General features: G+C 50.1%; 2 protein-coding genes across 6 annotated transcripts in view; both read left to right on the top strand.

The window, feature by feature from the left end:
- LOC144944336 (ERC protein 2-like) overlaps nucleotides 1-5,869 on the top strand; it is a 179,866-nt gene extending 173,997 nt beyond the window's left edge. For both annotated transcript variants that reach the window (XM_078872428.1, XM_078872427.1), the window contains exon 21: nucleotides 532-5,869. In XM_078872428.1, the coding sequence (XP_078728554.1) occupies nucleotides 532-672 (141 nt within the window). In that variant the 3' untranslated portion in view covers nucleotides 673-5,869. The remainder of the gene's footprint in view (nucleotides 1-531) is intronic.
- A 3,660-nt stretch (nucleotides 5,870-9,529) lies between these two features.
- LOC144944333 (protein Wnt-5b-like) overlaps nucleotides 9,530-27,820 on the top strand; it is a 50,889-nt gene continuing 32,598 nt past the window's right edge. Inside the window, exons 1-2 of one of the 4 annotated variants that reach the window (XM_078872415.1) lie at nucleotides 9,530-9,748; nucleotides 10,753-11,067. The gene's annotated coding sequence lies outside the window, so the exon portion shown is untranslated. Of the gene's footprint in view, nucleotides 9,749-10,283; nucleotides 10,546-10,752; nucleotides 11,068-27,820 lie in introns of those variants that run through there. The other 3 variants (XM_078872416.1, XM_078872417.1, XM_078872413.1) reach the window with 3 other exon arrangements.

Genomic DNA, 27,820 nt, shown 5'->3' with positions numbered 1-27,820 from the left:
GTGACTCACATGACAAGATAGGGGAGGCCCAGAACATGTTGAGATACCCAATGCCACTGATGTTATCCATGGCTGGGAATTAATAATAATGATTTAGATCCATTTGTCAATCTTAATGCTGGATGAGGGCCTCCTCATGCCATGTCTGTCATAGGGGTTACTTGACCATACATCACTGCGCTGGTCAGTGCGGGTTGGTGAAGTGCGTGTATGTTGAATTTCTTTCGCACCATACGTAGCCAACCGTAGCGAACCGACGTGGGGGCTAGAACCCAGATAAGATATCACTCGCCACTGATGTGAGATGTCACTCGCCACTGGTGTTAGCCATGGCCGGGAATCAAAACTCCGTTCACCAGGTTGACAGCGCCGCGCCGTTAACCGCAACCCCACCACTCCCCACGACACGAGACAAATATCGCCCGTATAGCTAACACAGTGCTCCCCACAACGCGCACACACACACACAATGCGTACGTACAATTGAGTGACTCTCCTTGTTGGTTTCCGCGTGTTCTGCTGCCGCCACAGCTGCAAGGTGAGCTGGAGCGTGCGGAGCAGGGGGCGGCCTCGCTGCAGGTCTATGCCGACAGTCTGCTGCAGCAGATCTCCGACCGCTGTCCCGAGCTGCTGGAGCAAGTGGTCAGCGCCCTGGAGGAAGCCGCGTCGTGACCTCACCCTCCGCCGCCACCGCCGCCCTCTGAACCCGGGTCGGCCTCGCCCACCCCCCCTGCCGGAGACGCTCTGCTGGCCCAGCCTCCGTCTCCCCGTCCTCGTCCTCGTCCTGCCGCTCTCGGATCGAGCCGCTGCCCTCCCCTCCTCTTCTTACCCCGCCGCCGCCGCCGCCTCCGTGGCTTCTGGAGCGAAACGCCCGCTTGGCCTGACTTTGAGAGGAACGTGTGTCATCGAAACCGTTTGGGAGCCGCTCTCTCGCGAGCACACATTCGCCTTCACAGCAGCATGTCGGCAATGTTAAAAGCTCTCACTCGCCCGTGTGTGTGTGTGTGTGAACGCATCTGTGAGCACACGTCCAATTCGGTGGTTTATTCGGTGGGGGTGTCGGTGGGGGGGGGCCTAAGGAGGCACATGTCTCCTCCTAAATGGACAGCAGTAAGCCCCCCCTCCCCCCCCCCCCCCAATAAGAGGCAGCTCCTCGGAGTGCCTGTGGAGGCACACAAGTTCAAGAGGTCATCATCACGGTCGCCACCGTTGATGCCACCACACTCGCTCATTGCTTGACACCTGCCCTCCAAAGGTCTGCCCTTGCAGTATTTCACTTGAGACCGATATTGTTTTACCACCCACACACTCCATTAGGTGTCACCCTCCTTGGTACCATCTCCGCCGCATGCTATAATCCCTGCCGGTGCAAGTCCGTTTTAGTCCTACCCATGCGCGTGTGAGCGCTGTGCGAGCGGCATGCCAGTGTGCGTACATCTGCGGCGTGTTCTTGTGTGTGTGCGCGCGCAAGTCACTGCAAGCCACACTGGGACCCTGAGCATGTCAGATTGCCCTGGATTAACCCTAATGTGAAATTACACTGAAAAATACACTGCGCTACTTAAGAAGGCTCATTTGCCCCCTCCCCAGCCCTTCTCGTGCCTGATGCGTCTGTCCCCTGGAACAGGGCTACAAGTCTCACTCAACCGTATATATACACGCATTTAAAAAAAATGCACGTCACGTCCTCCAAGTAGTATCAAGTGGCTGCTTTGTACTGTTAGACCACAGCTTGACCGGTGGAATTTTATATCAGAATAAGTGTTACAGCTGGCGAAACCGGTGTTCGAGCCAAGTATAATAGGAAGCATGCTTATGAGGACAATTTCTTTCTAAAGATAGTGAAATGTTTAACAAACTCGTTCACCGTCATGCCGCGCGGAGAAGGACAGTGAAGTGATCGAAAGCACCCAGAAACATTTGGACAGCTCGCACTCGCACACACTTAGTGACACGCACACGCTTAGTGACATGCACTCACTTAGTGACACGCACTCACACACGCTTAGTGACACGCGTACCGCTCGCAACGCACAAATAACACCCACTAAGTCCCTTTGACGGCGCAATTTTACAGGTGCAACACAATATTCGTTTGTTCTTTCGGTAAAGTCACGTGGATAGAAAAATAATCATACGAATAAAGTGGATTAAAAAAAGGTGCACACAATCCCTTCCCCTTTAGAGAATGGTGCTCGAAAACTTTCGCGTCGCGTGCGGCGGTACAACGCCACGATATTGTGCACGGTTACTGCAAACGTGAGTTCACGATATTTTCTGAACCTTTCCAGCGAACGTGATTTGTAAAACAATGAACGCGGTCAGGCTCGGAGCTGCGATGATGCTTCTACGAGCGCTGCGGTCCGGGGCGAGGCGAGCCTTGGGTGCGCGAGGACGTGAGATTGTGACGGCATCAACCCTCTGATCGACAAACAAAAATGTGCAATTGTGATGCCTTTTTACGTCATCGATTGAACATTTCAAACATTTCTTTGAAACGCAAAACAAAAAAGGGGTTAATCTTGACTTTGACACTTGCTGTTTTTTTTCTTTTTCTGCTCCAAAGTCGTCGGTGTTTTTGCATCTGTGCCCGGTGTACAACGAGAGAGAGAACGCGTGAGCGCGGCATAATTTTGCTTTCGACTGCCGTTTTGGGACTCTGTTTTTGTCACGTGACTTTTTGCACTGAAGTGGTTGTGGTCTCCAGACGGCCTGCCTTTCTGCGTGCTCTCGAGTCGAACCTTGACGGTTTGTTTCGTCAAGGGGCTGTACTTGGTTTCCCACTTGTTTGTCATGTCTCCGAACGGCGACGTGTGTTCTCGCGTAGCAAATGTCCTCTATTTAAACTGAAAGCTGCTAAGAAATACTTTGCTGCGGATTTGTATTCTACCCCTGACGGATATTAATTGGGGGCTAAGAATTTGTTTTGCTTTTTCTGAAGAGATGAGAGACGATTAGTATAGTTGTTTTGTTATCGACTGTAATTTCCGTAGCTGGGGGGGGTGCATTAAAGATGTAACACCTACTGCCATTCTGCAAAGAAATATAGCTCTTCAAGCTGCCGTTTAAAAATAGGATATGTTTTGTGTGCGCCTGCATACAGGGGGAGGAGGGCAAGATGGGAAGGCGCACTGGTGTGGTGGGTTGGGGGGGGGGTGTGGAAAGTTTAGATTTACATTTAAATTAGATTAGATAATTATCGCTGTTGTTTTCGCTGGGTATTGTAACGGGATTTTGATCGTTTAATTTCGAATTGTCTATTATAATCCTTTTAAGGTATCGGCTGCATTGGGGCGACTCGGTTTTTCACAGCCGATTTAACGTGCCAACTTCACACTACAAGCCTTTTGCTGAGTTGGGCGACGCTTAATAAAGGGACTTTTGTTACCGAAGAAGGCATTTACTGAGCACAATTCCGAACGTGTGGCACAAGTGGTTTGAGAGTGTGCCAACTTTTGACATGAATCTGTGCTGCGATGGCCAAAAAAATAATGTTAATTGCTCACTCAACCTCACCACAACATTAATGACTTGAACCACGTGGAAATTTCAGACTGGTAATGAGATAATGAGAATTTTTTTTAAGACCTTTGCACCCCCTTTATTACAATGGTTTCGTCTCATGCCCCCCCCCCCACCACCCCCACGTGTGCACATTTGCAAACCAGTTGTCAGCGTGTGGCTGCATTTGGAGTGTTCCACGTTGACGGTGGGGAGGGGGGGGGTGTGAGCGAAATTTTGACTGTTCCTGGATCGTGGCCGTGAGTTGAGAACGTGGCAATAATGCGGTTCGCTTGTTTCAACGCCGACGTCAGAATGGGTTGATTAATTGAAAAGCGGGGGCGCTGCCTCGTTGGGAATACAATAGACAAATATCGGAGATGATATTTTACTTAAAGCCACGTTTATACCTCAATCAGCGTTGAGCTGCCGAAAATAGTCCATGATAACTTTAAAATGCTCTTCATTGAAATTTGCACACAGCCTATTAGACTTTAAAAAAGCACATGTAATGTATGGTTGAGGTCTGACTGTATGAATGCAAAAGGAACACCATACTTGTATCAATTGGCATGCTGTTAGCATGCGTCTGTTTTGTTTTCATAGTCTAGGTATATGTAACACTGCTCTATTTATATTCCCTTACCCAAATACTGTAGGTCTTGTTTGTTTGCCATTATATTTTTTAAGTATTCTTTTGCTTTATTGCATTTACAAATGAAAAACAATACCGATGAATGTTTTAAAAGTATATAAATCTATATATTTTCCAAAGTTACCATTGGCGCATGCGTCGGGACGACGGACGGAAAGAGCTCTACGCTTATACTAAGTGCGTATTGGGGTCTTTTCTTTTTTTTGTCCGACTGTTTGGTTCAACGCGGGTGGAACGCTGCCGGTGCGGTCCGTGTCTGCAACGTGAGAAGCCGCGCGTGTTGATGGCAGCGTGTGTGTATGTTGTGTGTAAAAAAAAAACGAACCTTGTGGGTATATTGAAATGTTCCTTCCCCCTCCACGTCTTGTCCCCTTGGTTATGCAAAAACAAAAAAATACGCGCGCGTGCGCACATACACACACCGCTTTAAATGTTACGTGCGTTTAAATTTCAACGGATCACTTCTCTGAAGTCCAAATGCATTTCTGAATCGAGTTCAATATAGTTGCGAATGGTTTAGCCGGGTTCGCATCGTTCTCTTCGCGCCTCCAGCGAGTTCCCCTGTGCCATGGCGCGCAGCGGGGAACGCTCAAGTTCAGCAATGCGGTCGGGGTTTGCTGTACACACTTTCCTCGTTATTCGCGAGGGATACGTTTCGTAGATGCTTGCGAATAGCAAATTTCGCCGATAATGTTATTGGCCTACGAAACCCTGTCTTTTTAAAATGAATTTACCTTAAACAAATACATAATCAAGTTATTCTCTCATTACGGTATCTCATCACTTTCAATGCACTCGTGTTGAGAGTTCCAGATGCGATTTGCGGAGAGTCAAAAATCGCAGATAGCAAACGCGTGCATACCCAGGAAATAACCGCACAGTCGCACGCCTGGGCCAAACGCAGACGCGCTTAGCAAAGCGTTCCTTGGCCAACTCGGCTTGCCTTGGCCAACCGAGGTGGTGGTGGTGGTGGGCGGGGGGGGCATCCACGCAGGCGACAGGCCGTGCCGCGCGATGATTTGCTTTGTTTTTTTTGTTTTACTGCACAACAACGGCGTGGATGGAACATTGGCTATCACCCCTGAACGTTTCCTCCGTGGGGATTCACAAACTGAGAGCTCGAAATGAGTTGCGGGACAATTGGGCCCCACCGTGTGGTAAAGAAATAATTCCCGCGTTGGTCAGGTTTAAAAAAGGCCCAGGTGTTCTGCGTTTGGTTTCGGAGTCCGTTCTAAACAAAGGAGAGGAGAGAGAGAGAGAAAAACAGCGAATGCGTGATTATTGGTCCCCCCCATCAAATGTAATCCTTCGTCATCGTGTGTGCGTTTCAAATTGTGTGGAAAACGGCTCGTACAATTTTCAAATTACCAAACTGCAATGTTGGTCGTGTGTGCGTTAAAGTCGACCGAACTTGACGTGTTTGGTTTATAACCCCGATTCCTTGTTTTTTTTTAGTTCTTGCCCCGTTCGTTTAACCGAGTCACGGAGGGGTGTGCATTGATCAGTGTGTCCATTGCTTTGATGTTTTATTGACCGGGGGAAATCTATACGTGGCACATGCAGTACAGGCTACTTAATCATCGAGAGGATGTCAGAATGTTATATTAATTCTGCCTCTTGATGCTGTGATATAATGTGCTTTTTTGATGATTGAGAATTGAAACAAATGTTAAGTGTAAATCAAGCTATATTAAATGTTATTTGGCAACCTTGCGAACCTTGTGAGTTTTTTTTCTTCATTTTACTCTCATGACATGACCTGTGCGCACATGTATGTATGTTGAAATTCTTTCGCCGTACCGAACATGGCAAATCGTGCTTATCAGAGGTGCCGGGAACGTGCTAACGTTCTGCCGATCTTCGAAAGAATGGAATTCGGCGATGCGGGTCACAAGATCCCGTTCGTTTGTTTTTATATCTTTTTTTTCACAAAGGGGTAATTGCCCAAAACACATGTCAGGTGACTTGGCCATTATGAGCGGCGGTGTTGATAATGACGCCGATAATTTGCGATCGTTTGCCGATGAGTGCGAGCCGCGAGGCCCTCTCCTCGCTTGGCCCCGTGCGGTGTGGCTCGTGAATGTTTTCGTTCGCTGGTCCACACGGGTGGCGAATGAGAGGTCACGCAGTGTCAGGAAGCCGTTTGATTCGGGATGGAGGAGGAGAGGGAGGGGGGAGCCGACGTGCAGCTGATGTATAACTTACGAGGCGGCGTGATGGCTATCAGTCAGCTGCCCTGCGTACTCGCGGGGCGTGATAGCGTCTTCACGTCCAAGTGAAGGCTTGTCAAAGCGCCGTCAGGGGTGATGGGGTGAAAGTATGGAAACATTGAGAGTTCTGGAGCAAACAAGGCCACTTAGGCCATCAAAACAGACCACCAGACCTGGTTGCTGTTCACATCCAGGTCATTGTAGCGTACATGCACCACCGTCTTCTGTTAAGTCTTATACAGGGTGCTTAAAAATGTTTTTAACACTCCTGAGAATTTGCAACAACACCACAAGAAATGTGCCTCCGGGCTCTGGAGACCACCTGGAGAAGATTCCAGGCGTTTGTGGACAATGATGGCGAACAAGTGGAGACGGACTTTTTGAAGCTAATCACATACATTCGTTATCATGTTCTATTTCTATTAAAACGATAGTCACATATAAGTGTTAACATCTTTTTACGCACCTTGTATGTATTGGCTTGCGTTAAAATCACGGCACGTGCTGTTGTTCGAGCATGTGCGACATTAACGTGGACTTCTCAAACTACAATTAATTAGAGCCTTGGCCATGCCCTTTTAACCCAGGAAAGAAAAAGCTCACAGAGGCTGATGACGCTTTTTTGTATCAGGAGGGGCCCATGCATTGTGATCCCGGGTTCAAATTATCATCGACACGTGGGAGGAAACAACCACCCCGAGAAAACTCTCAGAGACTCCGCACAGATAGATTCCAGAATGTGTTGCTGCAGTGCCATCTCCTGGCACCTCGCAAGCCAAGCCTTACGACCCATCGAGCATCCCCAGGCACGCAAGTCCGAGCAGGGATAAAGTCTGCTTAGCTGCTGACATTGTACGAGATCGGGTGGATGGATCCAGGATGATTTGATTGTGTGGACTAAGCATGCTCTACATTCACAAGTAAAGGAGCTTATGGCACACTGCACACATCTGTACACTGAGAATGCTTGGATTTCCCGCTTGGGCAGGCGCTGTCAGAGAACGTTGATGCAGAGGATATATTACTTACTCTTTGGTTTTTTTCGGTAAAGTCACGTAGGTAAAAAATAAAATAAATGAAAACAACTGAATTGAATCACGACGTTTCGGAGGCAACACAAGCTTCCGTCTTCAGGTGGAACCGTTACAGCCAAAGTCGCTGTAGTAAGTGAGTTGTAACGGTTCCACCTGAAGACGGAAGCTTGTGTTGCCTCCGAAACGTCGTGATTTTATTTAGTTTTAATTTATTTTATTTTTTACCTACGTGACTTTACCGAAAAAAACAAAGAGTATGAATCCTTGCAGGCACGAAAGCTTCAAATCTAGATACTGTATATCACTTAGTTACATTTTAGTTTTGCAAGCATAGTCAACGTACAATTGTTTAATTAGTTAGGTATCTTTTCATTATGACTTATATTGGGTTACGTTTAAGCATTATTGCTGCATAACTCTTCACAAACATTGCAAAGCATGGTGGCTATGTGTCGTGCCTTTAGATGCCACGAGTTTTCAAACCTCGTAATGGGTTGGTTGAAAATATGAACTGTGGGAGGCACGATGACGAGGAGTTAAACAGTTCTTGCCGACTCCCAATGTATTCGTCCACATCAAGCAACATTTTTTTGTCCACAAAACCCATTTCAAATGTCTTCGGGAATCTGGCTACTGTGCATATATCCACATCCGGACCTGCCCCGTGCACGAATGACATTGAAGGGAAAATTACACCTCGCCACTTATTTGTTTATGGTTTTAACACTGGGCGGCCTTCTAATTTTCTGTCTCCGTTTCAAAACCTGGCCACAGTCCAGATCTCCGATGCAACGACGTTGGGAATAGGACATGCGTTTTGTGGTCCTAATAAAAACCCCAAATCATTGGGATTCACTCGACAGCCCCTGCAATGAAGCTGTAAAGTACATCACAATTCTTAGGTTTTTTCGGTAAAGTCACGTAGGTAAAAACATTAAAATTAATAAAAGTAAAATAAAAAAAATCACGACGTTTCGGAGGCAACACAAGCTTCCGTGTTGCCTCCGAAACGTCGTGATTTTTATTTTATTTTACTTTTATTAATTTTAATGTTGTTACCTACGTGACTATACCGAAAAAACCTAAGAATATGAATCCTTGCAGTCACGAAAGCTTCAAATCTAGAATTAAATCACAATTGTACTCCCCTCCCCCCACTGCATAGATGAGTTCAAGTGGAAGTCACTGTGCATTAGTGAGTAGCACCATCGTGTATGGATGTGCACGCAGAGTGAGAACACAGGTGGAGTTGTCCTATGCCCTCTGGGTGGTCCACGTGGTGGTCGTGCAAGCGCCTTTGGAGACCAGGGTTCAAGCCCCGATCTCACCCCTCCTGCTAATGCCCTGCAGAAACATCATCAATAAGGAGCGCGCCGTCCTTAGAGGGGTGTTAATCCTGCGAGCCGAGGCGAAAAGTTCCCCGTCGGGCCGCCTGCGATGGGTGCGTCATTGTGCGTTCCCCAGAAATGCCCGGCGTGCCTGGTAGTTCACTGTGCTGAGTCTCTTCTCCTCTCGCCTCCCTCGAACTCGCAGAGACTCCGCTGCGAGCGATCGCTTCGCGTCTCCGGGTCTCGGTTGGTTAACTCGAAGCCCATTCGAGGCTACTGATGAATGCGCACAAATGCATTCCGTTTCGAGTTATTGTGCATCGTTTCTTTCTTTTCAAACAACGGAGCGAAAAAAAAATGACGGCAGAAATAAAATCCCAGACAGCAGCAGCAGCGAAAAAATAAATCTCGAAAGAGAGACTCCATAAATAAGCAGAGACGAAGCTGCCGTTGTGGCAAGCGTTCGGGACCACCTCCATTCATCAAACCCGTGCCGTGCGAGCCAATCGCGACGAGGCCCCGCTGCTGTGACCCTGCAGACGTCTCAACAGCGCCAACTGACTTTGGTCGCAGGTGAAAGCATTGTAATAATTAGGCATCATCATATCCTTCTCTCTCCCCACGCCTAAAGCAACTGCATTTTCTCCCCCCCGCCGCCGCCGCCGCCCCCCAATCAAAACTAAAACAACCCCGAGCCAAGTCGGGCTCCCCGTTGCGCGCCCCCTTTCCACGCGCGCCGATTTGCGAGCGGCCAGAGGAAGGTATTTGTTGTTGTTCAACCGCAACTTTCACGAACTTTGGCCCGCGAGAATACAGTTTGAAGCAAGCGCTGTACTCGAGTGGTGGTGGTGGAGGTGCTACTGCCGCCGCTCCTGCGGCTGCGAGGAGAGTCACGGAAACAATAGGAGGGGAGTAGGGGGGGAGTAAGAGAGAGAGACCTCAGAGAGAGCCGCGGAGAGCTGCAGCGAAAGAGAAGCCGCTTCTCTTGGCCGTCGCAAGAGCGTCGCGCGAAAACTCGCGGTGCGTAAATTCGCTCGTCTGGACACGCGCACGCACGCACGCGCGCGCGCTCTCTCAGCTTTACTTCTCAAAGTTGAAGACTCTCTCGGCGTTACACACTACTTGAAGGTCTCGCTCTCTGTCGCTCACAAGGTGGGGCCCCTCGACTGCGTAAATAAATAAGCAAGTTAACTGTTAACCGAGCGAGCTATGCGACTAATAAACTCGACATTTCAAAAAGGGGGCGAGTGTGGCACTGTAAAGGAATAAATCGCAACGGAGTTTTCCTCTCGGTGCACTTTTACGCAATCGCCGCGCAGAGCGAACAAACCCAAAAAGTTTGGCGAAAGTTCGCGAAAGCGAATCATAAACGACTAAGTAAGCAACTCACTCTTGCGAGAGTAGTACACCGGGGGGAGGGGGGGAGGGGGGAGGTAACTACACGGCACGCACTCCTCCGGGCTGCTTACTCTCTGTGCGTCTCTGCCGACACTTCACGATGTGTCCTGTCGTTGTTGTTGTTGTCGTGACTGTCGCCGTTTCTCTTCGCCGGCTCGGCTGCGGGAGTTGCTACACGGGCGCGCGGGCGGGCGGGCGCCGTTCGGGCATAGGAGGAGTCGCTTCATCCGAGGAGCCGCCTCATCCGGAGCGATGAGTCGAGGCGGCTCGCAATTGGCCGCTCACTAATTGAGCACCGCTCGAGCCTAGCCCCGCGATCAGTTACTCGTCGGCAGGCGCAGCAGCAAGAGATCCTTAGCCCTCGGGACTCACGCGGCAAAGAGTCGGACGACGCGTGGGGCAGCTGCGCTCTCCGGCAAGTACGTTGAGCGGTCATCGTTCAACTCATGGCTCCCTCTCACCTGTGCGCTGTGTTGGCTCCGGCAGCTTTGTACGAATAATGGGGAGACATACGGTGGCGTTGTTGCGCGCGCCACGGGTAAATGCTCAAGAAAGCCGGTGTTTTGTAAACTTTTTTTTTTAATGTGCTTCTTGTTGTTGGTGGTGGTGCTGATGATGATGTGCAGATGGTGGTCGGGACGGATCCGTGAGTGAGGTCCCAGTTGTCGTCGCCAACCTCCTCGTCTCCGGCCCCCTCCCCCACTTTGGTGGGGGGACGTTCGAAGCCTCTCGCAGGGAAACGTAACCCCCTCGGAGCAAGAAACGCGTTGCAATGTTCAATTATTTTTTTTAACAAAAAAAGTTTGGAACATAAAGAAAACGCTGACACTCGCTGGGGATAAAGTTTCGGAAGCGTTGCGCAGGACGGAGGAATTTAAACAAAACTTCGCGGCAGAGATCGGCGGACAAGGCAACTCCAAACCATACTCATCATCGCCCCGGTAAGCCACGATCGGTAAAGTTAATTTCTTCTTCTTATTTTTTTTTAAAACGTGTTACAATTCCTACTTGTTTAAAGTTGCGGTCGACAAAAAGAAAACAAAGCACCTCGTTGCTTCGTAATTGTGGAAATCGCTTCGCTGCTTCCAGCCGATGACAAGTTGACTCGCCACGAGCCGATTCGTCGCTTAACCGCGAGTCTGAACAACTCGGCTCAACTCCCGTGCAGACTCCCGGCACGCACGCCACTTAGGCACTACACGTGCGTGCGCGTGCGCTGTTCCACAAGTGCGCGCGATGTGAAGACTGCAAGCGCAGTCGTTGATGCGTTGCGTTGAATGCGTCGCGGATGTCGATCGTTCGACGCGCGTAACAACTTTTTTTGTTTTGTTAAATTGCGCGTAAAAAGCGCCGTGAAAACACGGTTTCTTCACAAGCCGCTGAGTCGAGTCGCCGGTGCCGTTTGCTCTTCGACGGAGGCAACGTCGCTGGTTGTGCAACGGGGATTTTGGCATTGCCAGCATCACCTGCGGTGACTTAACGACAAATCGCACTTGGTGTTCGCTCACATTTTCACTTTTCGCACCCGATGACCGTTGCACAACCCGCGTTTAAATAAACCAAAGCGCCCTTCATGGCCTGCATCTCGCCATCTCTCCGGCTCACCACTCCTCCGAGTTGCAGCAGAAACGTGACATTCATTAAAAAAAAAACTTTGTCTCTGGTTCTTCGCATCTAACAAATTGGTTTAGCTTCTGATCGCTCGTGGAAGGAAGGCCTCGTCTTCACCGACCGTTGTACGAATAACTTCTCGTACAATAATACTAATTAAACCTTCAAAGGTTTTCGTAATTCCAATGCTAGATGATGTCAATGGATTGAGAGTTTTGCTTGGCCATACTTCATCTCGCTGGTCAGTGCAGTTACACCAGAATAATTTCGGGCGGTGCCAATATCCTAAATCACTCATTGGTGTTTCTTCATTTGTGTTCTTTCAGCGTGAGTCCGATATGCAGTTACGTAATACACTCCATTGTACTGCTTTAAAGACTGCACACCAAAACCGACCAAACACCCCATCTATCCGTAAACCACAGAGACAGTGGGGTGGGGGAACGACCGAATCAGTCTGTTGATTCACCCGAATGAATGAGTGTGTGTACGTGTGTTGCACTCCTTTCGCACCGTACGTAGCCATCGGTGCCAATCGGAGGTGCGTGCGTGTCGTGCGAGTGTCGTTCGTCTATTCGCGCTGGCGATTGCGCAGCTCAAATTATAATTAATCAGCGACTTCGAGTGCCGTGTTCCCGAGCTAGAGAGGGCCCAATCATTGCAACGGGCGTGACAAATACAGCGCGTCCAGGAAAGCTTTCATCCGGTGTTTGAAAACTTTATAATTACACAGCGGTTTGAATTCCGCCGTGTAGAGGCTTGGCAAACGAGTCCTTTATACGCTTACGTGTGTTTTGTTTGGAGGTTCTTTTTGTTGTTGTTACCGCAAAGCTTTGAATGATCTCGTGACAGCACACATCGGAAGCATTCGAAATAATCTCATCGAGAGGTATTGGCCCAATTACCCGGCAACCTGTCACAGCTCAGAGCAGTTGAGCTTCACCCACTGCGATCGGAGGGAACTTGGGGCTGTTCAGACGCAGTGTGTCCAAAACTTAATCTCGTCGACCACCACCACCAACCACGCCACGTCTCTCCGCGTTCGCCAATGCATTCCTCGCAGTCAAATTGCAACTTAAATCGTTCCACGGTGCACGCGTCCGACGATTTGTTAGACGCGTTTCCTCCTCCTCCTCCTCTCTCCTCGTGATGCGCTTCGCAATTTTGACGCCACCGGCGTGAACATCGAAGCCGATTCGAGTCAGGGTTTGAGACGTCGGTGTGCGTGTTCCACGTGTACGCGTGGAGCACGTGACGCAGAGAGAGATAGAGCGGTAATTTGCACGGGGCGCGTCACGTGGCACGTGTTTAACAATCATCGGACGCGTGCAGCGTGAAACGAGTTAATTTGCATTTTTGAATTGGAGGAGTAAAATTGGTAAACGCGCAGAGTCGCGGCGGTCCGCGAGGACTGGAGTTTGTGAAACCCTGGACTTTCGAGAGATGAGACCCGTGCATTACAATCTTCAGGCTACATATCGTGCGTGACTGCAGATGATATATATAGTTGTATCGATCTAGCTTAGACTCTTCGTCTAATCCTGGTTCTTTCATAAATTATACTACCTTCATGGACACTGTATATGTTCGTTGCGTTCTCCTTTGGCATGCATTTTCGTCGACTAGCCCTACCTGCCCAAGGGGTATTGAACGACGACTGCGTTTGCTAATTCCATTTTTATGTTCTGCGCTGTTTGCAATACCATACGTATACTCAATGCGGAGGTGCCTTGTGTTGACCTCCGCATATTGACAGTTAGTTCGTTCGTCTCGTAGCCTTCCCTTCGTCCGTCCGAGGGGTTGTCCGCCAACCAGATCGACTCTCATGTGCCACAGGGACTATTGTCCGTCTTCGTCAGTTGTTGCGAATTCGATTTGTCCCGTATACTGATGACACATTGTACTCGTAACGGCGCCATCAATCCAAGTTCTATTCACGGCACACACACACACAAGGTTTAATTATGTGTACGAATACATTATCAGAAATAAAAGTGTGTCATTTGTCAAACACTTTGCCATTTGGTACAAGTAAATATCCCGAGCAAAATGCTCGCTGTTTTGTGCTTATACATTACTGATGGATGAACGCCTACCCACGCCAATGTTGGTCACGGGGGTCGTTTGGCCATCCTTAACCACGATGGCTTGCTTCTTCTTGGTTCTTTCGGTAAAGTCACGTAAAAGGGAAGTAATAAAATAATAAAAATAAAACATAATAAAATAATTCTCACGACGTTTCGGCCACAACGCAAGCAGCCGTCCTCAGGTGAAGACCAGGTCTGTCTGGCTTGGTGAATGGAGGAGGCGAGAGTGGGGGGGGTGTCAAATATCATTCGTCACTGATGTTAGCCGTGGCCGGGAATCGAACTTCGGGAATCTGAACTTCGTAGTACATTGGTGCTAACCGTCGCGCCGCCGCTCCGACAGAGTCTCGTGACACCGCGTGACCCTGCATCTTCATCTCGTATTTGTTTTAACTCTCGACTCGCCGCAACTACAACCGCGCACTGCAAGCAGCTGCAACGTGGTTATTAGTTACTGGCCGTGGATTTATTCCAAGTTCATTTTTTTGTTCTTCTTCTTAAATTGCGAAGACTTGTAGAGAAGTCGAAATTTTAGTTTGCGTAGCTAACGGCCACCATCCGCCCGCCCCCCCCCCCGATAAGCATTTCTGTTCTACGCAAACATTTAAGAACACGGCGATGAACAGCAACACACGTTTGCGTCTTCCTTAACTCGAGCGCTGACATCGCGGGCAAGCCCACACACCCTTTGCTGTGTGTGCTGCAACGATTGCGAGATGGGGCAACGGGTAACTTTAACCCCCACTGCGGGTATACGGTGCGACAACCCGTTCATTATCTTTGCAATGCACCTTTACGCAAGAACGCACGCACCTGCGAACACAATTTCTAATTGTAACTCATCCGCGAATGTAATACACACATTACATGATACTGTACCACGCCATCGCGTGCCATGTACACAACCTTGCGCCATCGTCTTGTGAGATATGCACCGCACGTGTCTGTAGCTCTGCGATTTAAGACATGTATACAAACATATATAATTGGCCGACGTTTCGGGCAATGGCCTTTCGTCACAGCACATAGACGGAGGTGTGAGAGAGACACAGAGTTGATAATTACGTTTGTCTGCTGTAAGAAAGGGCCGTTATGTTTTTTTATCTTTCAAGGAAGTGTTATTTGACGAGTGCTTTGGTGGTAAAAAAACATTTTTTATTTAACTGTTCTTGTGCATCACTGTCAAAGCAGCGGCAGCGGCAACATCGCCCGACAATTTGTTTAGATACAATGCGCGTGCACATCGTCCACGAGTAAGCCACTGGAGACACGCACTTTTGAATCTCGATTGAAAACTAATTTCCTTACAGCTGCCTCTTTTTTGCGTTTGTTTTGTTGGCACCTCCGATTAGCGCGGTTGGCTACGTACGGTGCGAAAGAAGTCCAACATACACACAGACGGTACTTGCATTTTGGCGGTGTATTATCTTCAAAATGAACGGCAACTGGAATAATGTGGCGAGTTCTGTTGAGTGATGCGGTATTATCCCACTAACGTATCTCTGGACGCATCTCAGTGCATCTCGAATGATGATCACGCACATGCATAGACAAAGAACCCCCACCCCCTTAATATAGCCTCAACAGACTTTTGGGGCAAGCGCTATCAAGCGAGCAACTATTTACGCCCAGACTCACCGTCTGGAATCTCGGAAGTGATTGTTGACAGCCTAGAATTCGACAGAGGCGATAAGCGAGTACTTGACGGTGCAGATTTGAGTAATAGAGAGAGAGAGAGCATCACACTTTGCTGCTTTTACAACGTTGTCATGTACCTTCATTACCATTGCCCAGGCAGACTCTTTGCAATGGGGTGCAAACATGCATAATTGACATTAATTGGTCACGCTTTAATAATGAATGATAATGAATGCGCTTTAATTCAATGCGGCTTGCATAATAATGGTAATTCCGTATTTCAGATTGACGTTGTGACTACTGTCAATGGCCAGACATTTTGAAAGTGTGGTTCATGAAGGTTTGCATGTGTGTGTGTCTGCACTTACCACTGCATAAGCACATGCAAGATGGTGTTTGTTGTTGGCTTGCATGGCCTTCCTTATGTGTACAAACGCGCTTATACAATGTGCGGGAACGTGTATTACGTGTCCACATTAAACAAACAAAGATACCCCGTGTAGCCTTAGCAGACTTGGGGCAAGTGCTGTTAGCGAGTAGCACCTGTGAAGATCGGCACGGCACACGAGGGGGGGGGGGGTGGCTAACACTACGCCCGGACGCCTTTGTCTCCCCAGTGGCGATGTTTACACACCACACCAGGTACTCATTTAAGGCTGAGTCGACCTAGGAGAGGCCCATGCCCGGTTCAGATAATCGTCACCCGTGTTGGTAGTGAGCGGGAATCGAACTCGGGTGGGCTGGTTTCGTAGCGTAGCGCTAACCGTTGCACCACCGCTCCCCACACACACACACACCTGTGCACACACAAATCACTCTATGAAAGGGCACTTCATAGAGTTCCTGTACAGCGTGCAATTAATGATGCGCGTTCTATGAGCGGGGAGAGTATGTTGAACACTGGCTGTGTTGTTCAGTCATGTTAGTGGCCTATATGCGTGTCACATTTAGGATATGATGCGTACTACATACTGTATACCCGTGCAGTTCCATATGGGAGTGTATCCGTGTATGTAATGCATTCATTGGCTGGACATACAAAGAACATAACGACGTCGACCGATGCGTTTGTCATCAAGTGTATATGTATTATTTGCAATGTTCTGCACACGTATACACTGCGTTACTTTTATATATATATCTACATTTGAACATGTCACGTGTAGATATTGCCCATGATCGATGTGCCGCAAGCCACCGGTGTGTGACAGCATCCCCCACACCTACACTACAGAAGGTGGCCGTGGTGATTGTTTGACCATACTTCACCCTGCTGGTCATTACGGAGTGGTGAAGCGGTGGGAGCCCCGGACCAGCCCAGATGAGCACCTGCCGCCACCGATGCTAGCCGTGAGCGGCAATGAAACTGAGGTTCAACTTGCAGTGTGCTAACCAATCTGTCACCCACACGTGTAATTAATCAATCACTCAAATACCTATATTTGCACGCAGCTTAAGCCCTACATGTATTCGTACAGCGCATGTCTAAATGATAACTCGTATTGTCTCCATACTGTTATTGTAAGTGTTCGCTGCGACTTATGCAGTTGAATCACGGATGGAAATGTTGCATTATTGTCCTCTGAATAAAAGAGAAAAACATCTTATTACAGGAAAGAGCTGTTAAAGTTCTGCGGGTGTATTGTTAGAAAGGGCGCTATCCTGAAATGTGATGTCACATTGCGAGACATACTGAGTTTATAATAACACACATCAGCATAACGAAGTTCTGTTTATCAACACACATGAATAATTTAGTTATTTTAAGTGATGCGCTTGTCTTTCCTATACTTTGCACTCCTATCGTTTATTGTATCTTTCTGACCTGCCCCTACTGGACATCTGTGAGAGAGAGCTTCATAGCTTATCGGATTTCTCCACTAAAAAATTAAGATTCTAATTCTAATAACGCACATTTTATTCTATCGGTCTGTTGGCTTTCCAGATCAATAATATCCCGGCCAGCATCTTGTCTCAGCAAGCATGTAAGCGAACTCTAGTTCCGCCTATTCCGGGCTCACAAATCCTCTCCCCCCAGTACCTATTTGCTTTGGAGGATTCTCTCCTATTTCTGCTGACATGAGTAATACAATAACTATCTGTATCCTTTGCAGTCTTTCACGTGCCAAATTCTGTGGGGTTTTTTTTGTTTTACCCCCCCCCCCCCCGAAGCTTAATTTAACAGAGCTTGTGCTGTTCGAGCTGATTGATTGAATTCGTAGCCCCGACCCCGTTCCTTCAGCCGCCTAATTATGAACTTGTTTTTTTTTTTAAACAAGCGTGAACACATTGAACGGGCCTTGCAGTTCTCGCTTTTAATTGGACGCAGATTTGTCGACGATGTTCGGAAGGCTTCGATTTCTTTTGTTTGTTACCAGCAGCGGTGGACACGTGCACTCGGAAGCGCGCACGCGCAACAAGACATGTCAGAGTAAAACACCTTTCCTCAAAGCCTCCCGGCATTAAATGCACTTTATTTCTGATAGCTCAGGGTTATGTGCTGGTTAAGCTCACTCAACTGGACATGCAAATCCCGAGGTCGCTGGCTTGACTCATTCGTCCGCCGGGGGGCAGCTGACACCACGGATGCAAGTTTCTTAAATGCCCATCTGCCTCCGTCCGCCCGCCAGTGCGAATGAGTGCACCGCCATCCAGTCTATCAGCAGGCCAGGTGTGGTGCGGGTGAGTGATCGGGATACTGCCACCCCTTCCAATACATCTGGCCACAGCGTGGGGTTGAGTAGGCCAAATCATCCTTTAAAGGGGGGGGCATCTCTGGACTTTAGATCCCTCTAGGGCTCCCTCTATTGGATGAGGTCCCATGCCAGCAGCGGAGTTGAGGAGCGAGCAGTTTTTAGGGGTGTCATTGCTGCCCCCTTACCGAGACCTCAAAACAATGAATGCAGCCCCCCACCCCACCAAGGAAAATCCTGAATCGTGTTGAGGGTTTTTTCAAAGCCGGCAAACGTCGACAGCGACCGACAACGGGAACACGACGGAACCGCTCCCGCAGATGACTTGACGCTCACCAACAAAGTCGCCTTTTACTCGTCAATATCGCCCGTATGCTCGACGGCAACACGAAGCATCTCGCCAATTCTCAGCCCTGGCGGCAAACGGCTCGCGACTGGCGACCGTGGCCTCGACCGCTGGGCCCTCTCCGAGTTTAAAATGGCACGAATTTTTTATTTCCTCCCTCCCCCCCACCACCACCACCAACAAAAAAAATCGAATAAAATTTTCGAAGCGACCATTCGGCTACTTAAAAGATCCCCCCACCTCGTTTTCTGCCACTCCGCTCGCACAACAAAGCGGCATTTTTCAACGGGCATCATCCTCGCCGCCCGGGCTAGAAGATCAATGCAGATTGCGGTCCCGTACTGATGTCCACGAGTCTTCACGGAGCCCGTTGTGAGCACGCCCGGCGTACAGCTGTGACCGTCGCTGACAGCGAGTTTGTTCGGGTGGCCCGTTCTGCAGCGCCGGTAGCACGGGAGACCTCGCGTGCCCCCCCCCGCCCCCCCCCCCCGCTCTTGTCATTCTAAACGCGACCGCTATCTCTATTTGCGGGTAGCAACGTTTGTATCTCTGCATGTAAGTGTGCCGCGCGTGTGACGCGCCAACGTCTCGCGCCAGCGAGGCTGCATGCAGAGCAGAGGTCGCAAACGGGTTTTGATTCCTTACCCGTACCCGTACCCGGCCGCACCAGAGTCGCAAATGGGTACCCGTACCTGGCCGGGTACGGGTACGGGTACCCGTTCCCTACCCGTACCCTACCCGAAATGAGTGACAAACGGTTACTCACCAGTGACTCACGGTCTACCCGTACCCGGCCGCACCAGGGTCCCAAACGGGTACCCGTCCGGGTACGGGTAGCCGGGTATCGGGTAGGGTACGGGTATCGGGTAGGGTACGGGTATCGGATACCCGGTTGCGAACTCTGATGCAGAGGGGGGGTTTGCGCGCGCCCACGGAGATGGAGCGATTTCATCGGCGCGCGTGCAAGAGATTGACGACGGCTTTGGGTGAGAAGGCCTTCATCTAGCAGTGGATAGGTCGTGGCCGATTGATGAGGATGTCCATGCCCGCAATGTGTAGCGTAAATGTTGTACGATTTCTCCTTTCATTTACGTGTCGTGATTTGAATCCGTCAGCCTGTCACTCCACTGCTGGATGACAAGCTGTCTGTGCGGTGTCAAAACATAGGGCTTCGGAACCACATTTAACTCCGTCAGGTATGGGTTCTTGAAAGAGGAGGAGCGGGGGGGGGGCATCACCAACCAGGTTCGGACACCACTCACCACTGATGATGTTAAGCCGTCGACGAGAATGAGGTTATCGGCGGTTCCCAGCGAGGCGTGCGAACCGCTGGGCCACCTGCTTTTAGCCCGCGGTAATTGTCCAGGAATATAATTTTGCATTGAGCACAAAATGCTGGCGCTCTCAGGGGCCCCCCGCGATTTCTTTTCGTTGTTGTTGTTTGAGATTGCTGCGGCTTCGTGTGGATTCGAGTCGACGGGAGAGCCGTCACTCACCGTGCAGGGTAGAGAATGAGAACGGGGCCGGGCATAATCTTTAGAAAAAGCCATAAACTAAATTGTGAAAATGTGATGATTCGTGTATAATATCGGGAGTGCCACGGCGCGCTGAGCCTTCGCATGAATATTTAAGGCGTTCGAGCCATTTTCTCGCAGCCGTGTAGCCGTGCAATTATCATCCAATATGCATGCTGGTGCCTTAATGCCCGATCATTTTAGTGTAATTCTTTTAATGCTCTCATAGGCATTGCATGAGTGCAGGCACTTACAACGCTGCAGTCGATTGGATTGAGAGCTGAAAAATGCCCCCCCCCCCATCCCAAACCAGCCCCGCGCCCACGGCCGCCGTGCCGTCTTGAGTGCGTGTCGTGTTTGGTGAGCGGTGAGTGCCTCCTACTGAAACTACCTGAGCGGATCACTGCCACACGGACGCGCGGCTGCATCCCAGCCCATTGAGGCAAGGGGGTCCCCTCCCTCCCTTACTCCCTCCCTCCCTGACTCCCTCCCTCCCTGACTCCCTCCCTCCCTGACTCCCTCCCTCCCTCCCACCACCACCACCAGCAGGTGAGCCCACTGCGCACGATAAGATAGCGTTCGTGGAACAAAAACCTGCCCAGTGTCGATTTAATTAAGGCTAAAGAACGAGACTCGCATTCCCTTAATATCTCCGCTGATAACCAGTTACAAGGCTAATAATATTGGTCAAACAAGGCTGTGTTTAATCGAAAGATTAATGTTAACATACGATGGGTTTTTTTTGGGGTGTACTCAATTAATACTGGGTATTATAACATCCGTCGCCACTTTATTAAAGTTTTAGAACACTTTTGATCCCTGTTTCTTGGATCCTGTTGAAATGATGGCCAGAGTGAACGGGTTACGAGGTGCGCAGCTGAATTTGGTGATGTCATCTGCGTAGGGGTGACCTCTCTCCCGTGGTTGGGCTCTGTACGCACCGCTGGATATGTCCACGTGATTCCCGAATTTTCCGTTCTTAATTTGTACCTCACCAATATTTCGCTGGTCTGCAGGCAGGTTCCAGATGTTTATTCTTACCGCTATTATTGTGTACAGTAACATACATCTCGCCCGAGTTTCTTTTGAATAATTTGTGCGTCAGATTTTATATATTTAATAACACTTCAAAAAATTATCTAATTATGTTCTCACCAAGCCAGTAAAACGAGGTAAAACTAGAACGCTCAGTAGAACAAAACACCTACAGAGTGAAAGCAGTTTTTTGCTCAGCATGGAGCACAGCACTCATCTCCTGAGCTCGTGAAATAAATTCCACGGTTGGCTTACGTACGGTCCAAAAGAAGTTCAACACACAAAGTCAATCGCAGCGTTCATCGCCGCCAGAAATGGCTGTCGTTCTATTGACCCTGGAACAACGAAGTACAGAGTTGACCCCAACCCAGGATTTGAACTCAGAGGCCTTTCCACTTGCGAGCCATGCAACTCAAAGCACTTCGCCATGCAGTCGGGTGTCGTAGTCAACGACGACACATCATGCATGATTCCCTGTGCATTTAGTGCTCGGAAGGGTTAGAAAATACGCCGTATTTTAAAGGCGTACGGCATTCAGTAATACGATGTAAAGTGTGCAAAGAATGTTACATAAACATCGAAAACAATTTAAAAGTGTGCAAAGAAGCGTGGAAAGGTCCACACGTGGAATCACACTAGGAGACAGAAAGAGGATCGGCGCAGATTGGAGAAGGCACGCAGGTTATAGGCATCATCATTATCACTCTTCAGACAAGTAAGCGGGCTTGGTTTGGGCAAAAGACGGCCTTGAAGCGGGCTTGGTTGGGCACCACGGTGGTGAGATGTTAACTACCTCTTCTGGTATGCAGGAAGTTGTGGGTTCGATCCTGACCTCCCACGCCTGCATTTTTGGAGTGTGCGTGTTCTCCTCTCCGTGATCGCATGGGTTTTTCTCCAGGTCTTCCAGTTTTTCCCTCCACATTTAGAATCAACATCACGCGTTTAGAGATATTCGGCCGCTCTTTTTCAGAAGCGACCTGGCCGCTAATGATAGCTTAACGAAGTGGCTTATCAACATTAATGTGGCAATCTATAGCATCCAAATACTGTGAACGCATGTTTCTAAATGTGGAGGGAAAAACCTGAAATAATCCACGCGACCATGGGGCGAATATGCAAACTCCAAATATACCGGCGTCCCGGGGTCAGGATCGAACCCACGACCTCCTGCATAGCAAGCGAGGTAGTTGACATCTCGACAAGCATCTTGCTTGGGGTTTCATTCAGCGTGGGGATCTATGTCAGCGGCGTTGCGTTGGCGACGGAAGGGATCAGAAAATGACCGCCGAGCACGCGGCCGTAGAGCATTCGCCACCGTGCAGTGTTCCCGCCGTCGTCAACAATTTCTGTTTAACGCCAAAATTTGTTTCCTATTTAACGCCAAAAGGGCATGGCGCACGGCAAATCGTGGCCGTTTTCAATGCATTCCGCACCACACACAGAGACGCACGCTTGCGATTATCTCCGCGCATTGGATTTGACTTGCACGACCCACGCCGCAACGAGACGTCGGGAGACGTCAGACTTTCTCACAAAGCGGACGTTGAACAAAAAGTTTTTTTTTTTCTTACCAAGTATATAACCCTTTCTTTATTGAACCACAGTACAAACTGCTCGAGAAACACGCCTCGGTGGATGCGACGCAAAGTGAAGCCACCCACGTCCCTCCGTGAATCGCGAAGCGGAGCGTTTGGAGCTTAACGTGAAAGGGCAATGTGTGTGTGTGTACACATTATTTCTGCTGATCCATCACGAACGATCACGTTCATCCTGCACCCACCTCCCACCCTGCGCAGCGATGGATGGAATTTCAAGTCCTGAAAAGCAGCCAGCAGGGGTTATATTCCTTGGTTTTCACATTTATTTCTTTATTTACATTTCTCTGCTGAGTTCGAACTTACGAGGGGAGATGGGTGGAAAGGAGGCGATGAGAGGCGGCGGCGGTGGTGGGGGGGGGGGTGAGAGGAGGCTGGAAAGAGGGAGGTGGAGGAGGAGGGAGGAGGATGGGGGGGGGGGTGACGGGCGTGGCGTGGCTCAGAGCCAGACGTGGGCTGAAGTCGAGCCATTCTGACGCTCATCTCATCCGACACGGACCTCTCCTTGCATTCGGCTGCCATCGCTCCGATTACTCTGAGCGGCTCGGTCCGTCCGCTCGCCCTCGCTCTGCAACCGCGGCGAGCAAGGCCCTCTGGAAAACAACAGGCGACGCGACCCTTCTCACTGCATGTGATATTCGTTTTCGAAGCGAAGTTTTAACAACGGGGCGAACGGCATTGGTGCCTGACCTCACACGACGGCGCGTCTCCGCGCTAAACTTCGTCTGTGCGCGCGTTAGTTCCGACTTGGTGGAGAAAGTTCGCGCGTGCGCTGAAATAAAGGGCGATGTCTATTGATTAAAAGGAAATTAAGCCAGGAGTTGATGGAATTTGGACGTGGCAATTTTTTTTTTAGATATTCGCCGTAGGGAGATTTCTGCATCCAGGATAAAAAAAACATCCCTTCAGCACAGAAGTCAAACGGTGGGGGGGGGGGTATAATTACGAGCTTAAGAATGGCAAAATCAGCTCACTGAGTCCACTCGAGGAAGGAGTCAGACTGCGTAATTGTTGAACACCCCGGCGCATATTTAAAACAGCTGACTGCAAACCCTCACGCTTCTTGATATAAGTCATAAATTAAAATCCCTCCTTCCTCCTCCTCCCACATAAATAAAACTACACGGCCTTCATGACAATGTCGTGATGATAACAATTACAAATGATCGAAGCGTTATTCTCCCAGCGCCTGGACATAATTGGGTTGCGGCTTCCAGGAAATAACACGTTACAAACGTCCGGTTATATATATTTATTCTTAGCAGACACGACGAGTTGCCCCTAACCGAGGGAATCCGCTTTGTCTACAACGTCCTATCGTTGCCGATTATTGCGATTTTAAAATCCTTTATATTAAGTTCACTTGCTTGCTTGCTTGCGCGCTTACGACCGTGCAAATCTTTCGGTCGTTTTTAACCCACTTCCCGTGATCCAATCGAGCTGACATTTTGCACACAGACTCGTTGTGCGTGACAATTTATTTTCCTGAAATTTTTTTTCCATAACTTTACACTTTTTAGGAAATTTTTTTTATATTAAATTACCAATTGCTTAATGGTGGCAGGCAATCATCTGACCCATAGGTGGCAGCCATCTCAGGCCAGAGGACGAGAGGACTCTAGCCGCCACGCATATAAAAGATTTATAGTGAAAAACTTTGTTTTTACGGGTTAATTTTTACGATTTTCACCATCAACTCTTCGCAGCCTTTCAAAAACAGACCGACAATGGAGATCGCGTCGGGGATGAGGGCTCGGTGGGGGGGGGGGGAAATAAATAAAAGCCCCCCACCCCCCAATCATTTCAAATGCAGTCATTCTCTGTGCACGGGGGCTGTCCCGAGACATCATTGATGGACCACGAGCAATAATTAAAAATCGCTTACAGCAGCCATTGTGTACTCTGTACAGTTCCTCCTCCGCTTTACATTCAGAGCGTAGTTGTGCTGTGGTGAAAAAAGAAAAGTCTCCACGCTTCATTCGGGTTGTCAGCGCTCGTAGCGCCGAGTAAAATGCGAAAACGCCACGTTTTCAAATCTCCAAACTTGCAGCCACCACCACCGGCGTGTGGGTGGGTGTGGGTGGGTGGGGGAAAGAGGCTTCACACACAACGAGCGCTGACAAAATCTCGTTTGATGGCGCTTCACTTTAAATCGGGGGTGGTGGGTGGAGAGTGGTGGGGGGGGGGCGGTGGGGAAGGAGTGGTGGGGGGGGGGAGTGGTGGGATGAGAGTTGTGGGGGGGAGTGGTGGGGAGGGGAGTGGTGGGTGGAGAGTGGTGGGGGGGGGGCGGTGGGGAAGGAGTAGTGGGGGGGGAGTGGGGGGGAGTGGTGGGGGGATTGGTGGGGGGGAGTGGTGTGGAGAGCGAGTGGTGGAGGGTAGTGGTGGTGGGTGGGGGGAGTGGTAGGGGGGGGAGTGGTGGGGGAGAGTGGTGTGGGGGGGAGGTGGGGGGGGGTGGTGTGGGGGGAGTGGTAGGGTAGTGGTGGGGGGGGGGGTGGTGTGGAGGGAGTGGTAGGGTAGTGGTGGGGGGGGTGTAGTGGTGGAGGGGGAGTGATGTGGGGGGGGGAGTGGTGGGGTGGGGAAGTGGTGGTGGGTGGGGTAGTGGTGGGGGGGGGGGGGTAGTAGTGGGGGGGGTAGTGGTGGGGGGTGGGGAGTGGTGGGGGGGTAGTGGTGGGGGGGGGCAGTCGTGGGTGGGGGAGAGGTGGTGGATGGGGTAGTGATGGGGGGGGTAGTGGTGGTGGGGGGGTAGTGGTGGTGGGGTAGTGGTGGGGGGTAGTGGTGGGGGGTAAGATGGTGGGGGGGTAGTGATGGGGGGGTAGTGATGGTGGGTGGGGTAGCGATGGTGGGGGGCTCCCACGTGGCTGCGAATGACCGCGCCGTCACTGCGCCTCGTCAGCTGTGAAAGCGGCGGCCCGGTCCGCCCGGTCAAGTTTCTTCTCTTCGGGCAGAACCCCGAAGAGAAGAAACCGACAACGACGGCGCTTTTCTCGGAGGGCAAAGAGCCGCGTTCTGTCAGATCGCCGCGCGACGACGCACGCGCACGCGCGCACGCGCTGGCGAGCGAGCGCGCGCGTGTGCGTGAACGTGCGTGCGCGCGCGTGCAAACGTTGCTGCAGCAATGCGCCCTTTTACGTTTCCGCTGACCGGTGTCACCACGTCGATGCTAACCTTGATTTGGGGGGCTGAACTGTGTAGATGACACGCGACATCTGTTTCTGCGTGTGCGTGCGCACGCGTCCTTGACCGCACGCTGTAGTTCATGAACGCACAGCAGCAGAGCACTGGGCACCTTTAACCACCTTTCAAGATCACGGTGGGTTCGTCCCACACCGAGAGAAAGCTTCCATTCCTTGACCGCCGTGAACCAAATAGGAACGCAGGCGTAACACCCACATCGCTGTGTGCTTGGATCTCAATCATCGTAATAATAAAATCATCTTCAGCCTTCTGTCATTGCATTGCTGGATGAAGACATCCCCGCGAGGCGCGTCAGTCATTGGGGATTGCTCCAGCAGACGTCACAACGCTGGTCAGTGCGGGTTCGTGGAGGTGGGTGGCCGGGATCTTTTTCAGATGTCAACCACCACCCGAGTTCAACTCACGATTGGGTTCGCTGGTGCAGTGCGCAGACTTCTTGCATCACCCCTCCTCCTCCCCCACCCCGCCCGATTCCTCCGCTGAATCTCAATGGGATGTTTATGCAGGGCATGGAATTCGAATTTAAGGCATTAACGAAGCCCAGTAATGGTCCCTTCTCAACAAACAACAAAAGGTGAAAGCCTTGGCTAGTGACGACTGAGAGGAGAACGGAGAGGGGCAGTTCGATTGTGGCGCTGGGTGCTGAGCGAGGCCATCGTGACAGCAGAATCGAGTTTGGTGACCTGCAGACTAGAGGTCGCAACCGGGTACCCGATACCCGCACCCTACCCGATACCCGGCTACCCGTTACCCGGCCGGGTACCCGGTTGCGACTCTGGTGCGGCCGGGTACGGGTAGGGGTAGGCTGTGAGTCACTGGTGAGTAACCGTTTGTCACTCATTTCCCAACGTCTTGTCTCTTCTCACAATTCAAGTTCCTAGAATCAACCCACCCACGCCTGCAACATGGCTTCATCCCAGAGGTCGCAATCAGGTACCCGATACCCGTACCCTACCCGTACCCAGCCGGGTATGGGTAGGGTACGGGTACGGCCGGGTACCCGTTTGCGACCCTAGTGCGGCCGGGTACGGGTAAGGAATCAAACCCCGTTTGCGACCTCTGCTGCAGACCGTGAGGAATTCCTCTGCTATTGCCCCCCCCACCACCCCGCCTTCCTCTGATAAAAATGGCCATGGGCCACAAATGTCCGTTGAGAAAGCGAGTGGATTGGTTGAGAAAACTATAGCGCCGGTCCGGACGTTTTTTTTTATTTGCGTAGGTGCGAGACGACGGGCGGAGTCATCTTCTTGGTTCTTTCGGTAAAGTCACGTAGAAGGGAAATAATAAAATAATAAAAATAAAACATCATAAAATAAATCTCACGGCGTTTTCAGCCACAACGCCAAGCAGCCGTCCTCAGGTCTGTCGGGGGCCTGTTCTTCACCTGGACGGCTGCTTGCGTTGTGGCCGAAATGTGATGAGAATTATTTTATTATGTTTTATTTTTATTATTTTATTATTTCTCTTCTACGTGACTTTACCGAAAGAACCAAGAAGATGAATCCCTGCAGTCACGAAAGCTTTAAATCGAGACGGGCAGAGTGTCCTGGCTGGGTGGGGGGGGCCTGCCTGACGCTTTGGTGCCAGCTGGAAGTCACCACCATGCCACTCACAATTGCCGCATTTTTTTAAGTTTTTCTACAGCGACGAATACAAATGGGAGATTTCTCCAACTTTACGACACAGAATGTGTGGCTGGCGATTAAGGAAAGATCTAAGGACAGATGGGGCAACCACCGTGTCTAGCGTGGGTTCGATCCCGATCCGAACACAATACATTTCCACGTGATAAGCCACTTCGTTGAGCTATCATTTGTGGCCAGGTCGTTTCTGAAAAACAGCTATATTGCTTAGTGGCCTGTATATGATCATTATTTTAGACAATAATAAATTAGATCACCACTGAATGCTTTCCCTGCTGCCTAATCAAGCACCTCCAATAGAATATTTTTTGAAATCCCATTGAAGCCACTCATGCCG

Source organism: Lampetra fluviatilis, chromosome 34 (assembly GCF_964198595.1).
Source record: "Lampetra fluviatilis chromosome 34, kcLamFluv1.1, whole genome shotgun sequence".
Lineage (NCBI taxonomy): Eukaryota > Metazoa > Chordata > Hyperoartia > Petromyzontiformes > Petromyzontidae > Lampetra > Lampetra fluviatilis.
Note: the sequence above shows the minus strand (reverse complement) of the source record. Positions and strands in the feature narration are given on the sequence as shown.